Source organism: Etheostoma cragini, chromosome 4, assembly GCF_013103735.1.
Source record: "Etheostoma cragini isolate CJK2018 chromosome 4, CSU_Ecrag_1.0, whole genome shotgun sequence".
Classification (NCBI taxonomy): Eukaryota; Metazoa; Chordata; class Actinopteri; order Perciformes; family Percidae; genus Etheostoma; species Etheostoma cragini.
The window spans coordinates 11,832,928-11,848,070 of record NC_048410.1 but is presented as its reverse complement, the minus strand read 5'-3'; the positions used below and the strand labels follow the sequence as shown (position 1 = coordinate 11,848,070).

The 15,143-nt window shown below is 39.8% G+C and overlaps 3 protein-coding genes across 4 annotated transcripts; 1 reads left to right on the top strand and 2 right to left on the bottom strand.

The window, feature by feature from the left end:
• The first annotated feature begins 1,753 nt into the window (after positions 1-1,753).
• On the top strand, positions 1,754-4,116 carry cnpy2 (canopy FGF signaling regulator 2). The gene is made up of 6 exons (XM_034870756.1): positions 1,754-1,998; positions 2,190-2,296; positions 2,401-2,516; positions 2,965-3,162; positions 3,365-3,461; positions 3,594-4,116. The coding sequence occupies exons 1-6, from the start codon at positions 1,931-1,933 to the stop codon at positions 3,635-3,637; spliced, it is 630 nt and encodes a 209-aa protein (XP_034726647.1). The 5' UTR covers positions 1,754-1,930; the 3' UTR covers positions 3,638-4,116.
• Positions 4,117-5,001: 885 nt separating this feature from the next.
• On the bottom strand, positions 5,002-10,495 carry si:ch211-159e12.5. 2 transcript variants are annotated; one of them, XM_034870740.1, is made up of 4 exons: positions 10,431-10,495; positions 10,117-10,222; positions 6,570-9,862; positions 5,002-6,527 (listed from the first exon to the last, which is right to left on the bottom strand). In XM_034870740.1, the coding sequence occupies exons 1-4, from the start codon at positions 10,468-10,470 to the stop codon at positions 5,794-5,796; spliced, it is 4,173 nt and encodes a 1,390-aa protein (XP_034726631.1). In that variant the 5' UTR covers positions 10,471-10,495; the 3' UTR covers positions 5,002-5,793. The 2 variants fall into 2 exon arrangements, with proteins under 2 accessions (XP_034726631.1, XP_034726632.1); XM_034870741.1 differs by having other exon boundaries at positions 10,148-10,220; positions 10,430-10,450.
• Positions 10,496-12,856: 2,361 nt separating this feature from the next.
• On the bottom strand, positions 12,857-14,772 carry LOC117944146 (EEF1A lysine methyltransferase 3-like). Its single transcript, XM_034870755.1, has 3 exons — positions 14,354-14,772; positions 14,164-14,275; positions 12,857-13,846 (listed from the first exon to the last, which is right to left on the bottom strand). The coding sequence occupies exons 1-3, from the start codon at positions 14,513-14,515 to the stop codon at positions 13,449-13,451; spliced, it is 672 nt and encodes a 223-aa protein (XP_034726646.1). The 5' UTR covers positions 14,516-14,772; the 3' UTR covers positions 12,857-13,448.
• Between the last annotated feature and the right edge of the window lie 371 nt (positions 14,773-15,143).

The following is a 15,143-nucleotide window of genomic DNA, read 5'->3' as shown; positions in this document are numbered from 1 at the left end:
TCTAGCTTCTAGTGAAATTTATTGAAAACATGGCTCTGCCCTCAGTTAAACCATATTTTGTATTGCTAACTGTGTCATGTGTTACATGTAGATTAGTATTTTAAATGTCTGGAGTGTCTTTTAAAGTATGTTTGGATTGTCAGACTATTTTCTGGTTTGATTTAATTGTATGGTATGATACAGTATGCTTAGTAGCTTAGCTTAGTATTAGCTAAGACTGTACTGAAAGTGTTTATTCCTGTTTTTGTTTTTTTTAAGTTTTCATTTTTCAAGAGCTGTTGTTTTAGACAATCTGCCATTTCTGTTATATGTGTGAATATTGTTTTGTCTTGTTGAATAAAAAAAAAAGGAACAATACTTATAAAATAAATAAAATATATCTTTGTTTCCAAATCTAATGTTTCTTCTTTTAGTAAAAAAAATAAGACAAGAATTCATTACTGGGGTGTACATTGGATCGTATTCATAAAGATCTAATAGAAAAACACAGAAAGCAGAATGAATTACACTCAGCTGCTCCTTATTGTGTATCCCCACGAACAGAATCAGCATCTTGCTATAGACCATTTTCAATTTCATACATCTGCTTTGTTGAGAAATTCACCACTGTCTCAATTGTTGTTGTTCTCTTTTTGGCATTTCTGTCACAGATTTAAAAACACCTTGTGGCTTCTTCTTCATGTATCTTTCTATGTCCTTTTATTCTTTCTCTGATCTTGACCTCTGTGCTGTGGTATTGCTTACCAGAAAGAGCCAATATCATGTCAGACTCACTCATCTATTGTTCTCTTATTTACCAACAATATCGAAATAATAATAATAAAATACTTCTTTACTACCTTAACTTAACAATTATATATTTTTTGACGTCAAAGTTTTAGTATTATAGCCCAAGTAGTTTTCTGTTTAGCACGAACAATGTCATTTCCATCACAACCTGTCTTTGCCACCACAACGACCACTGTGGTGGAAATGACATTCTCCTTTCCCTCTAAAATCTCATGCTATGTTAGCTTGCAAATATTTGTTTTAGAGGTAGCATTAAATACACACAAATTACACATTATTAAGTTAATTGGATCCCGTTATTTTTACGTCCATGTTAAATATGAGTAGTGGTAACCCTTTCATCCAGCCATTACACTTTTGAGTTTATTATTTTTGTGATCAATTCATTTTTTAGACATTTAGAAATTATAAACAAGTGATAAACAATACACTGCAACTGCACGTGTCCCAGGGCCCAAAAAAAACAGACACAAGACAAGGGACCATGCACCTGTGCAAGTTAAATCAGGCTGGAGATTCAGCGAGGCCCAGCCAAGTGTTCAGAGTCCTTCTTGGGGAAGGAAAGGGTCCGTGCACGGATAGATAGGTCATGAGGTGGTTTCCAACGGGTTGCAATCATCCTCTTTGCAGCTGTAAGTCCAGCCAATAACACTATGGGGTTTCTGTTTCTATGGTTACTAAGTAGGCCTAGGCCTAAACCTAAAACAACAGATCCCAAGATTCTGTTGTTGTTCTTTAAATCTACATTGTTTAAATATTTAATTTAGAATTAAACGAGGTTAAAGATAAAGTCTGGCTTAGGGACAGAGGAAAAACAATAAAAACCATGCATAAAAGGCCTCATATTATTAAATGAATGATTGGGCCATGACACTTTTTTTTCTAAGTTCCCGTTAGGGTGAAGTAAGTGTGACAAAAAAAAAGAACAAATGTTTTTTAAGTTTTTATTATTTCATAAAAGGACAAGAAAAGTAGGCTACCATAGTTAAAGACTTACCCAAAAGCCGACTCGACTCGCCTCGACAACGTTAAACGGGAGGAACGAAGCCGTTGGCATCTTCCCGGCCACGCGAGGGCGCCGTCTGGAGCTCGGCTCCATCCTGTCCAGCAGCTCCGTGCCTACGTCACCAAATTCCACCGAATGCAATGGAACAACGAAACAGCGTGTAAAAGCGTAAAGGTGGTCTCAGAAAACACTGCCAGAAATTTGTAAGTTGAATGAAAATGTAACAATACGTGTTTTTTTGTGTTTGAATTGTTCGCTGGTTCATGGTTATCGGACATTGTTGTAGCTAGCAGTGGCTGAGAGGTTACCAGGGGCTAACTTCTTAAAGAGTCACTTGAGTGTTTCTTTTGCCGGTTGATGTGTCAGCTTTTGTTGTGGTGAAATCTGGGTTTAGATGCAAGATGAGGGAAGCGGCCGTTCTGCTCACACCATGTGTGGTTCTGTGTCTCCTTCTGAGCTTCAGCCAGGCAGCCAGACAAGGACAGGACATCAGATGTGGAGGTATGTAACTTAGGCTACTGTACGTCTGCATGTTAAGTCGCTCGCCATACGCTTTGTTCAGGACAGACAAGTCCTAATGCGTGGTCTCCTTCTGCTCACTGCAGCTTGCAGGGCTCTAGTAGATGAGATGGAGTGGGCCATCTCCCAAATAGATCCTCGGAAAATGATCCAGACGGGATCCTTCAGGATCAACCCGGACGGCAGCCAGTCCATCAGAGAGGTGAGGCTGCAGCACAGCCACGTAGTAATGTGTCCACCCCACTTATAGGCTGTACCACTTTACTACTGTAGTGCTGCACATGTTTGTTTGATTTAAGCAGTTATCAACTGTTTCTCAACTGTTACACTGAGATGCTACGTACCTAACTAAATAGACTTAGACAACGATTGGACAACTATTTTGATACATTATCAATCGTTTAAGTGATCATCTCTGGTTCTAGCGTCTCAAATTTATGTGTCGTATATGATGATGATGAACTGAATAGGTTTGGATTTGAGACTATTGGTCAGTCATCAAAAGACACTTGATGGGATCCCCCTGTACTCTGGGAAATTGGCATAGGTCTTGGGTGAGAGTAGAGGACTTCATATATTATTACTGCATTTTTAGAGAAACCTCACATCTTTTTAAATTAAGAGTTTTTCATGGCTTTTGATGCCAACAGGTTCCTCTGGCTCGCTCAGAGGGAAACCTCCTTGAGCTGATGGAGAATGTGTGTGAGAGGATGGGGGACTATGGCGAGCGCACAGACTCTTCGACAAACAGGAAGTCCTATATTAGGATAAAATCTCGGAGCGGTGAGGCCATGGACCTCTCAGAGGCCACGCTGGATTCAAGAGTTACCGGCAGTTTAAAATTTGCAGTGAGTACAAAATTTCCATAAAATGCATTATAATATGTTTAAATGGTCTTTCATTTCTGTTTTCTGTTATGCTTTTATTGTTGATGATGATGATGATGATAATATATAGGAATATTTTTCTTGCAACCCACACCCCAAAATCTTGTGACTTATACTGTGAATCGTGCAGCTCGTAACATTTTTTAAAAAACTTTTTTTCCAGTGTGAAACAATTGTTGAGCAGCATGAAGATGAAGTCATTGAATTCTTTGCTCAGGAGACAGATAATGTCAAAGACAAACTCTGCAGCAAGAGGACAGGTAAGTTTTTGACTTAACATGTGTGATTTTTATTTATTTTTCATCCTTAGTTTTACACATTTCTGTTATTTTGTTTCACTGAAGCACCAGCGGCTGTACTTAATTTGTTTTCCTGTTCTGTGTGCTCTGCAGACCTATGTGACCATGCTCTGAATGTGCCGCACGACGAACTTTGATATCATCCCGCCATGGGTGCCATCTGTCCTCAGCTGAAATGGAGACGTTGGGTGATGTTTTCAGTTGTCTCTTATCACCGGTTTACGCCATGGCAGTGGTGGAAGATGTGTACACATTTCTATGCGAGATAATAGAAAATCAACCTGAAAATAAAAGTGTTATTTCTGTGTTCTGTGACAATTTAAGGACCAGTTTGCCATTTTATTTTGCTGTATTTCTTTGGACCATCTTGTCACCTCTTTATAAACTTTAAGTTATTATACTTTTCAATAATCTGTGTTTCATATGGAGGCTCTAGCTTTCAGATGCTGTTCATCAGAAAAAACTGAAACTGTGAAACTGCAAAAATTAAGTTATACTTCCCAGTACGTATTGGATTTTTTTACATACTTTAAAGTATCAAGACTAAAGTTCTGTTTTCTTCAGCCAGTAAAACTGAACTCCAGTGTAAGTCCACCGGAGTGTGCTGTAGTCCACACAATGATTGTTGAATGAAAGCATCATACTCCTAGAAAGTCTTCATGCTGTACTGTCATTGTAGATTAAAAGTATTTTTGGTATTTTTACTTTTTCTTTTAAATTAACTTTCTGTCTCATTTGAACATTCTGATATTTTCTTATATATTATATATATATATATATACATGTAAGTTCTCTGCATCTGTTTTGTCTTTAATCGTTGGAAATATACTTGACATGAGTTTACTTTCTAATTTCTAAACTATCAAATTGGTTAATTCTTAATAATATTTCTCTTACTCCATAGAATAATTTAAATGGCTCTTGTTGACTGTTCTGATAGCATCCAAATTATTATGAAAAGCAAACATTCTGGTAATAGTCTGATAATAATGATTTAAGATCAGCCTTAATGTTTTCACGTACTGTAGGCAGTTTGTTGGATGTTTATATAACTTTTTCAATGTATTGTTGGACAAATTTCTTTGAGAATTATTTTTATCACTGCTGTAATGCGTAAATACTGACACATTTCACTGAAATTGTATTTTTATATGATTTCACACTACGTATCTATAAATAAATTGATAAAGATGAGAGGACACTTATAGCCAATACTTTACTACGTAACCGTTGTATTTAAAATAATGGACTGCTGACAAACAAGAAAATACTGAAATGTATGATTTTTCTCAACATTTATATCATCACTAGAGAACGTTTTTTAGACTCCTTCTGGTTGACAATGTACATTTACTAGCTGTTCTGGAGCTTTCAGCTGTATCATGCAATCCTCTTCAGCAGATGGAGGTTGTACATTTTTCTTAAGGCCTTATTGCCGTTTATCCTCTTTTAATAAAGAACAATGGCTTGATTTTAGCCAGAAATATCATCAAACCATGAATCAATCCAAATATTCAAATATTTTAATACATGGACTTTCATAATTTCACAGCCACATACAGTATCAACCTTAAACACTCTGTGGAAAAAGCAGATACATAGATTTCAAGAAAAGTATGTAAGATCTGCTTTACAAGAATAAATCTGTCAAACAGATGGTTTGGCTATGTTAGATGTCAAATTGCTACATTTCTATAACAGGAAATGAATCATCACTTACCCATCAAAAATAACAGCTCTAGGATTAGACTAAAACTAAAAGATACATAAAAAATCTGCTACAAAATGTTATTGAGGAAAATACTTTCATTCCTTATTAGGCACAATTCAAATGTAGATAGTAGGCCTACTGAGTTGTTAGATGTTTAACTCAACATCATACTAGCGCTCCTTGTTTATCCAGTTATTTTAAAGACATACTTTCAATCATCCTTTAATCGGAGACCTCTGAGGGCACGGAAACCACCTCCTCTTCTTCTTGCTTTGCTTCTGTCATTTCCACTGCCTGCATTGTTGTATTCACCATCTCAACCAGGCACTCCTCCCTCTGACTAGACTTATTTGTTACACTCTTGTCGGCATCATTATTTCCCTCTTCCTTAGCTGCAGTCTCATCTTTTACTTTAGCAGAGAAGCATCGCTCCCCCTCAGCCTTGCTCTCCATTCTGAAATCAGGTGGCGATTCTTCAACCTCGTCCTCATCTGCTACAATAACGGTGTCCCCAGAGCCTTGGCTGCAGGTGCTGCTGCATGACTGTGTGTCTTCTTCAGCATGTAAAGGCTCTTCATGGCATTAATCCGCCTGGATTTGTCCCACCTCTACATCCACAACACTTCTTTCTGTTGAAACTTCCTGTTGCCCCGCTCCGTCAAAGTCTATCCTATTAGAATGTATGCCGACTATCACATCCAAGTCCTCCACTACACTCTCTGGATCCCACAGCTCACTCACTTCCTCTTCCTCATTCTCAGAGTCAGGCGCTGTATGTTTCCTAATGCGATTAACTGCATCCCACAGGTTCTTGGGATACTGGGGCTCTTCTTTGATGGTCAGGTCAGGGTCAACACTTCCACTTCCCTCTTGTAGAGGAGGAGTTGAAGGCAGCTCTGTGGAGGAATCCGTGCTAAAGGGATATGAGAACTGAAGGGGTTCTTCACAAGAGTCCATATGAAGAGGAGGAGGGACAGTTTTTGGGATGCCAGCAGCCGGAGCAGCATCAGGATTTAGAGCTGGGAGACGGACTGAGTCCATTTCCAAAATAGTAACAAGCTCTGCATCTGACTCATTTGATGTGTCTTGCCAAGAAGAAAGCTTGGAGGGTGAGAGCACATCTGGTGATTGAGACACCTGGCAGTCTGAATCTGAAGTTGAGGGAGGAGAAGAGTTAGAGGTTTCAGTCTGTGGTTCAATGTCCTGCAAAATGTTGATATCTATTTGAGTTTGAGAGTCTGTAGCATTTTCTGTGGATAGTGTCTGCTCTATAAAACCTGTAGGCTCCTCATCAGCTTCTTTTTGTGATTGCTCCTCTGTCTTATGACTCTCTTTTAAAAAAGCAACCTCTTCTTGGCCATCATCAAATTGTTGCCGCAAAATGTTGACTTCTTTTTGAATTTGAGTGTCAGTCATGTATTGTTGGGATACAGTCTGTTCCAAAAGACCTGTAGGATCATCATCAACTTCTTTTGGTAGTTGCTCTTCAGTCATATGACTCTCTTTAACACTAGTAGCATCCTCTGCTAGGACATATCCATGTTGTTGCTGCAGAATATCAACCTCCATGCCATTTTCTTTGGATATTTTAAGAATTGGTTCCATAGTATAGCCTGTAGGATCCTTATTGGCTTCTTCTGTTTGTTGCTCATTGGTGACAGTGCTCTCATTCACACAAGCATCATCATCTGGTTGGCCACTTTCAAATTGTTGCTGTAATAACAGCTCCTCTTTCATTTCTTTGGCAATGTTGTTTATTAGTTGTGATGCTTCCTCCTCTTTTACCTGGTCCTCAACACTGAATAAAGCTTCTGCAGTTTGATCTATTAAATCAAGAGGAGACGGGCTTGGGGACTGGTCTGTATGGGGAATGGAGCTTAGGGAAAAGTTATTGGATCGAGAAGGAAGAGTTGATGGGGTGTAATGAAGAGATGAGGTTTCAGGGTGAAGAGCAAGGTTTTCTGTGGAAGTGAGGGCATTCAACTCAGGATCAGGACCTTCCTCTATGTTTGATTCTAAAATATGCATGAAAGGGACAAGATCAGAGGATGAGAGCATGAGAGAAAAAGTAGGGTTTGGCACTTCGCAGTCTGGGGAGGGTGAAAGTGAAGACGAATACGAGAGGTTGCTGGGTGGACTGAGACACTTAGAGGAGGTATGATTTTCAATAGGCTGATTTTCTTCCTGCTCAGTACTACCCTCATCCCTAGCAGGTTCCAGCAGAGGATCCTCAGTCATTTCAATTTCAGGTGAAGGTTGGATGTCAGTTTTGAGTTGGCAGTCATTCTCCTCAGAGAGATTAGACACCTGAACCTGTAGTCCTGCAAAATCCTCAGCACCTTCATTTGCCGCCTGATCTATGGCACCATCATTCTCTTGCAAACACGCAGCCTCCTCAGTTTGGCCAACCTCAAACTGGTTCTGTGACTGCTCCTCTTCTTTTGTGTACTCTGGGATTTGTTCAGCTGCATCATCAACGTTTTTATCTTTAATTGGAGATGGTTGAACCTCCTGGTCCTCCACACACGAGTCAAGAATCAACTTTGAATCTTCACGTTGCTGCTTAGTAACGCAGTCATCTAGAGGGATTCCCAGGATCCTTTCAGCGCGCTCCTCCAACGTTTCCCTTTCAGAAACTGAAGATGAGGACATGCAGAAGGAAGATATTTTACTTTCTTCTTCAGTTGCCTTTTTCTCTATAAGACCTGAGTGTAGTTTGGTTTCAGGCCTTTCATTAAATTGGAAGAGGTTGCTTTCTGAGTTTTGGTCAGTTGTCACATCCTGATTCAGCTGACTGTTTGATTGGAGACATTCAGGAGAGACGGTCGATTGAATATCAAGTGGACTCTGTTCAGGGTGTAAATAGTGAACATGCTCTTTCTTGGGTGATGGAATCAACTCCATTTTAACAACAACACAAGTTGTGTCGATAACCAGTAGAACCTTACTGTTTTCAGAATCTTTGTCTGTTTCGATGTCCAGTCTCCTTACTTCAACATCAATTGGATTAACTTTACTTAAGTCTTCTTGCTTGTGCAAACCATCTGATTCTCTTTCCTCACTGTTTGCTTTCAAACATTTGGATGAGCTCTTAGTTTCAGCCCTGCCTGTGATACTAGGCTCCCTCCACAAAGGGTATTTGATTGACACAGGTTGCACAGACTCAGCAACTTGTCTCCCATATGTAGAATAAGCATCATTTGTATTCAATTTTTCTGGGACAACACCATCTGTCTCTGCTTTGTTCAATATTTCATCCTCACGCATCTTACTTTCTACACAAGTTGGTGTCTCCTGTTTGGCTTTGACATTTCTCGCATCAGAAGTGTTTGACTGCCCTGTGGGTGATGGCTCTCTGCAGTCTACCTCATCTGCAAGTTTGTGTGTATGATTACTGCCACTACTGTCCCTTAGACCTTTAGAAACGCCTTCTAATTCGGTGTTTGTTTGCGAGGTACAAATGGGAAAAGATGGGGTTTCTGTGGTGCCTGCTATTCGAGACACCAGGCAGAATATGGTCATCCCACCTGTCTTTTTGTTTAACCTGAACTTCCTTCCTTCAATGACTTTTGAGGATGGTTCCTCATTTGTCTTTTTCTTATCAACTGCTTGTAACACTTGTGGCTGTTGAAGAGACAACGTACCCTCATATTGTAGGGGTGTTTCCTGGATACTAAAAGGACTGCTTGCATAGAAAGCATCTGATTCCTGTCGTCTGTGCTCTGGGAAGCTGCTTTGATTCCCATCTGATTTTGTAAACTCCTCCTTCTCTCCTTTGCTAAGATCCTGCAGATCTACAGAGACATTGTGCTTTCTGGGTGAGAACTGAGACCAGTAGGCCTGCCTCTTACGTTCTTGCTCCCAACTGGTGTCACAATGATGCAATACAGGTGAATCTTTATGTGAGCTGTTATAGGGAGGAGGAGCAATGTAGCCCGGAGGTTGGCTGAACATCCTCCGTTGGTAGCCGGTCTTTTCTTTTATGTCCAACATGTGGCTTGTGTCTGTGGCAGGAGTTTGTGATGAATAATAGGTTGGTGCTTGCTGTGTGCCCCCTCTGTCCCACAGTCCTGATTCTCTGATGTTTGCAGATTGTCTGACTTGTTGCTCTCTTACCACTCTAGGATCTGTCCCAATCCTGCTGTCCCTCTCAGGAGTCCTGCTGCTCTCCAACAGCCCCTTAGAAGCTCCCCTCAACTCTGCCTCTATACGTCTCTTCCTTGGAAGTGAATGGCTGTATCGAGCTGCCCAAGCCTCCAGCTCTCGATAGCTGCTGTCGCTCCTCTTGCCAGAAACGTCCCTGTTGTAGCGAACAGGACCACGGGGCTCCCACCTCCTCTGCCATCCCTCCCTTAGAAATCCTCTCTCATGTTCCCTCACTGTTCCCTGAGCTGCTAGCCACTCTGTGTCTCTGCCTTCATGCGGCTGATAGTCACCAAGGTCCTGGTGCTGCTGTACGTGACGGTCTAGAATAAAAGGGAATTGAGAAGAAGTTGGGACAGTCAGCTCTTGGTCCATCCAATTAGTGTATTCCTGTGGCGCCCCTCCTGTTCTTGATCCTGGTACAGTCCAGTAACTGGACTCCCTGCCCTGATCCTGCTGCTCACCATAGTACAGTGGATAATGGGGTACCTGATGTCTGTCATGGTAGCTGTGGGTGAAATGGTGGAAAATGTGCAAATAATTTCAGCAATATAAACGTATTGCTAAAAATCTTTCAGTTTCTCATGATTATAACAGCACTGTTGAACAGCAATCTATAGAACCTAGGACTACTGTGCAGTAACTGTTTAAGTTTGTCAGGTAGAGAACAAATCAAGTTTAAGTTGGTCAAACAAGCACAAAAAACTCTATCATCCAATGATCATACATTGATTGAAAAAGTAATCACAGCACTGAACTCACTTATGTGTACAATTTCGCCGAGGAATAGTACCAAATTTGGAGTATAGAGGGGACTGCCCCTGATTCTCGGGCCAGAACTCCATCTGTTGCTCTGATCTATAGATCTGAAATGTGCAAAAAAAGGAACATATATTGAACTGTTTCAGTATTTTCTTGGAGTGAATTAAATCGAAAGATTTAGAAACAGACATGTTTGATGTTGAACATAACATGATATACTAAATAAAAAAACTAAAATAAAAGTATAAACGTCTTACCTTCAATTCAGATATAACATAAATGGAGAGATGAGGCACACACATACAACACATACCTTTTAATCGCTGTTTTCAGATTATTGTCCTTGCTGCTCATGAGGTGATTTGAGATCTAATGAAGTCCAAACAGGACAACTTGTTTTGAAAGGACAGTGGTTTTCAGTCCCCCTCCCACTCCACACACACACCCACACACACAAACAAACACACACCCTTGTCACTGTAGCCCATCCTCCTCTCATCCAGTGAACCTGCCCAGTTATCAATACCACTAAGGAATTTTTTAATCAGATTTTTACATCTTTACATCTTTAGCTGCATTATTCTTCAATAAAGACATACAAAACTAATGTGAAGTAGTCAGATTTGGTTTTACAACATCTATAAAACTAACATAGATTTAGTTCAGAAAGAGACGGTCAACTATGACATTTCCAAATTGTATCAAATGGCACTATGGTCAACATCACCACTTCTTTAATGCACAATTTCCATAACATTTTTACAAAGAATCATGAATGACAACAAAGAATTTTGCATCACCCGCGTGTGGGAGGTGCTCGGCGCGATGGCAGAGCAGACTCTGCATGGAGATAGGGATCTGTTGTTTTGTTGGCTGAACTGTAGCGGAGGGAGAGACGGGCAGTGGACGTGTTGTCTCCCTTTCTTTGAAACTCACCAGCGTAACAAACAGGCTTTCCTTCTCTGAACAGAAAGTCTGTACATCAGCAGAGAGCAGGAGAGAGGGGATGAAGTACGTACAGACAGCAGGATGCAGGGAGGGCAATCTGTTGATGTTGACAGAATAGTTAGCAATGGGATCAACTTTGTTTTGGGTTTTATTTATTTCATTAAAAATAAATTCAAAAACAATATTAAAGAAGACTGCCCATCTTCCATCAAACACACACACATATATATTTATTAGTATCACTGTTTTTACAGCTATCAATTGGTTGATTGATTGATAATGAAGATGTTTAATGGGACTTCCACTTGTGTTGAGGGAGGACTGGTGTTTAAATTAAAAGCCCCTGAAAAGCATTTTAATTTAATAATAGCTTGGTTTTTTTAGTGCCTTTCAAGAAACCCAAGGACGCTTTGCATGAAGGCAAAACAAGTAACAAACTGAATGAATGCATGGATTTAGTGGTGGCAAAGTTTTCCGGGAATAACAGAATTCAGGCCGGATCTGTATGCTTTAGTGAACAGGTGGCTTTTAAGTTAATTTTTTAAATATCTCCGTTGATGTGGCATTGCGGATTTTTGCCAGGAGAGAATGTCAGAGGCTAGGGACTGCCAGGCTCTGTCCCCGAGCCCAAAGATGTCATCACGTTTTAAATCAAATGTGCCTGCACTCTGATTGGTGCTTGTCACCTTTTTTTCAAGAAAATTTGCTGGGCCTATTCAGGACCGAGTCACTCATAGTAAGCAGCTAATTGAGAAACTTGGTTTTCAGGGCCTTTTAACTCTTTTCCAAACATGCGCTGATAACATTGTCAAGCTTCTGTCTGAAACTACATTGTGCCTGATAATGACAACATAGAGTCAACATGAATACATAGCCAAGTGATGAAAGGCAGAACCTGAAATCGCCAGTCAGGAGATCATGAGCAGTCCTGCACTGCAGCCTAAAGCTGTAACGGCAGAGCTGATCCCCATCTCGGTGAAAACAAGTCGAGACACATGAGAAGCTGAGGACTGACACAAACACAAGTTGACTATAAAACTTGTTAAACATAACATCTCAATTAGAACTTATTTTGCCATGGTTACAGTACAAAAGAGCCCCATGCCCCGTGACGATGGCCACCAACCTCAAAAACTGAACCCTGCTTTACAGTTCCTGGTCCCAAACTTTAATGTCCTCAAAACAAGTGCTTTGATGCATGTGAGAAACAAAAAGATACGTACCATTTGTAATCAGGACTAATGTGTTACCCATGAAAGAAAATTATTATTTTAGATAGAGAAATCTCTCAACTAAAATCTTTCTGTTTTTTAAATAATTCAAAATCACACTCTAGACACCTTTTTTGAAGACAATTGTGAAATAATTAGAATACTTAATTGAGGATAAATTAATTCATCTATTGTGAAAGATTAGTAGTACAGATTTCTCAAGTAACTGAAGATGTCAATATAATATAAATAATAGCGACAAATTAAAATAGCACTGTATGTTGAAGCTATTAGTTATATTTAATATTATAGTTAATAGTAATACATATTTACTCATTTATTTTGTTGCAGTTTTGGTTTTCATACAGTTGAATGTGAATAGTTGAATAGACATCAGTATCAGTATTGCAGTTACTTTGAGTACCTCTTAGTGCTTTTGTTTTGAAGGGACTAAGCAGTCTAAACCACCAGCAGACGTTTACATATTTGGGAAAGCAGGGATAATACCAGGTAGACACCAGCGGGTGCTCAGGTTTTTTTTGTTATACCAGGGCAAGAGAGATGCCACTGTTATCTGTTGGTTTTCTTGCCAAAAATGATGAAAGGTACCTCACAAATACACCATGCTTGCCTGGACACTGAACGTTTTTACTCCTTGTGTAACAGGTATTCCTTTGGTGCCTCACTGGCTTTTTCATTTTGCAAGTTTTTGTCCAAACCAATGGTCACCTAAGTAGACAAGAAGTAGTAATTTAACAACATCCCAGTATTTTGTGCATCTCAAACATCCATATAAACTCAACTCTGACATGACTTCTGACATTAAACCTAGTACAATTTTGTTTTTTAAATCTTTAGGCTTAAGGAATTGACTGACTAAAACTTTTTTCAAAGCAGGGGAAACCCAATGAGAGAAAGCTCACTTCAGTGTTAACAATGGTACAAATAATTTTACAAATTGTTAGTTGCATTATAAAATACCAAATTGCAGCTTGAAGTTAAAAATGATCTGAAACTCAAATTACAGTCACTTAGTAGAAGGCTGACATCAACAGTGGATTATCCAAAATGACAGCTGCACATTTTGTAAAACACAGCTTTCAGTTTGTTGTTGTTTTTTCAAACATTCATAACAGTCATAACTGGTGTTAGTGCAGTAGGCCTAGCAGATTGTCACAGCTCTTTCCTCAAAGATGCTCTGTAGATGTTAATGTTTTGATTTACATCATAGTGAACAAGCTCCACATTAAATCTGCTTGGCAGATATTCCTCATAGAAAACTGGAGTCTTGTGCTCTTTTCGCATTTTGGATGAGAGATATACCACGGCTCCGTTCTTGCACAAATGGGCTAGTGTCTCCACTAGCAGTGGGTAAGTCTCTGGGAGGTAAATGATATCTGCACAGAGCACCAGATCCCAGTCAGAAGAGAAGTTCATGTGGTCCTCACCCCAGGACAGAGGGAGAACGGTGGGAAGGCTGGTAGGCCAACCACTGGATGGCATGTTAGCAGAGATGTTAACCTGAAGTTGGTGGAGAGCCAAAGGAAGGTCTGTGAGGGTCACGACTGCACCTGTCAAGATACAAAAATGTTATTTCAATATGTTGTCAATGAAACTCAACTCCAGATGCTTTAAACAATGCAATTATATCTTATTTACAGAAGGATGCAAGGTGCATCTGTTCTATATGGTGCATCACGCACCATTTATAACAAGAAAGCAACTATAACAATATAAACAATGTTTAACAAGCAGCGCCTCTTGTGAAGACAACTGAGAGTTGCATATCTGTAGACTGGGAGTGTGGTTGAGTTATTTGACGTAGCCCAAACAATAACGTGAATGTATTACGCAATAAAGAAAAAAATAAAATAAAGGAACAACATACCAAGGCGTGCTGCCAAGATACCCACCACACCAGTCCCTGCTCCCAACTCTATGATGCGCTTTCCTCTCAACTCAATAGACTGCTCCTCAAAGTAACGACACAAGTGTAGCGCCTGCATACACACACAAATACACACCTTTATATCGGCAATCACGCTAATACATTTTCATAACATCAACATGGCTCTTACAGCTTCCCAGACCGGGGCAGCCACGCCGAGATTGGCACCGAACAACTGTCTTATCTTTATCTCTTGCCCGAGTAACGTGTATACGGTGTCTTGAGAAAATGTTTCCGCAAACAGACAGTCATCCACAGGGAACGGATAATCTTCATCTCCCACACACGTCATGTTGGGAAATACAATTGGTGCACTTGATATAAAGTCAACTAGCTACGTTATTAGCATGAGCACCAGCCACAGGCAGACTGTTGGTCGCCTTTCGGGTTAAGTAACATTTGCTACCTAGCTAGCTACCTGTAGCTTATTATGTGGTTAATGTAAAAATCGAGTTCTTCGCCAAATTAGCAGAAATATACACTAGTTAATTTGCCATTTACACCGTTTTTTACTAGGCGGTTTGCTTAAGCTGTGACACTGTAAGCTAGCTAGCTAGCTAGCTAAAGTTAGCTAACAAGTGCAACAGCTGATGGTGTTTTGTTTCGGCTTTTAATTATAGCCTGCACTTCCCGCAGCGAGGGGCTGTGAATTAGGCTGGTCATACATTTTATCTGAATTTATAATTATTCTATTAATTGAAAAATGTTGTCAATGTATGGTTATACCATTATACGGGGCTTTTTATTTTTATTTAAAAACGAAACGTAATTTCCGGGTTAGAAGACCTATCAAAGGAAAGGAAATTGTTTTGCTAAAGGAGCACTTTGCACCACACAATTTAGAAGGGTAGTGCAGTGTTAAATATGTTACCTTAAAATATGTTACCTTAAATAATTGTAAAGGAGTGATATGATGCTCT

Bases quoted from the DNA above. Each gene is read 5' to 3' on its own strand.
- si:ch211-159e12.5 (XM_034870740.1), bottom strand. From the start codon at position 10,470: ATGAGCAGCAAGGACAATAATCTGAAAACAGCGATTAAAA. The intron at 10,223-10,430 runs GGTATGTGTTGT...TTTGCACATTTC, and splicing joins TCTGAAAACAGCGATTAAAA to AGATCTATAGATCAGAGCAA. The intron at 6,528-6,569 runs GCCAAGAAGAGG...GTCATAAGACAG, and splicing joins GCGGCAACAATTTGATGATG to AGGAGCAATCACAAAAAGAA.
- cnpy2 (XM_034870756.1), top strand. From the start codon at position 1,931: ATGCAATGGAACAACGAAACAGCGTGTAAAAGCGTAAAGGTGGTCTCA. The intron at 2,517-2,964 runs GTGAGGCTGCAG...TGATGCCAACAG, and splicing joins GCAGCCAGTCCATCAGAGAG to GTTCCTCTGGCTCGCTCAGA. The intron at 3,163-3,364 runs GTGAGTACAAAA...CTTTTTTTCCAG, and splicing joins CCGGCAGTTTAAAATTTGCA to TGTGAAACAATTGTTGAGCA.
- LOC117944146 (XM_034870755.1), bottom strand. From the start codon at position 14,515: ATGACGTGTGTGGGAGATGAAGATTATCCGTTCCCTGTGGATGACTGT. The intron at 14,276-14,353 runs GTAAGAGCCATG...GTGTGTATGCAG, and splicing joins CTGCCCCGGTCTGGGAAGCT to GCGCTACACTTGTGTCGTTA. The intron at 13,847-14,163 runs GTATGTTGTTCC...GTATCTTGACAG, and splicing joins TATCTTGGCAGCACGCCTTG to GTGCAGTCGTGACCCTCACA.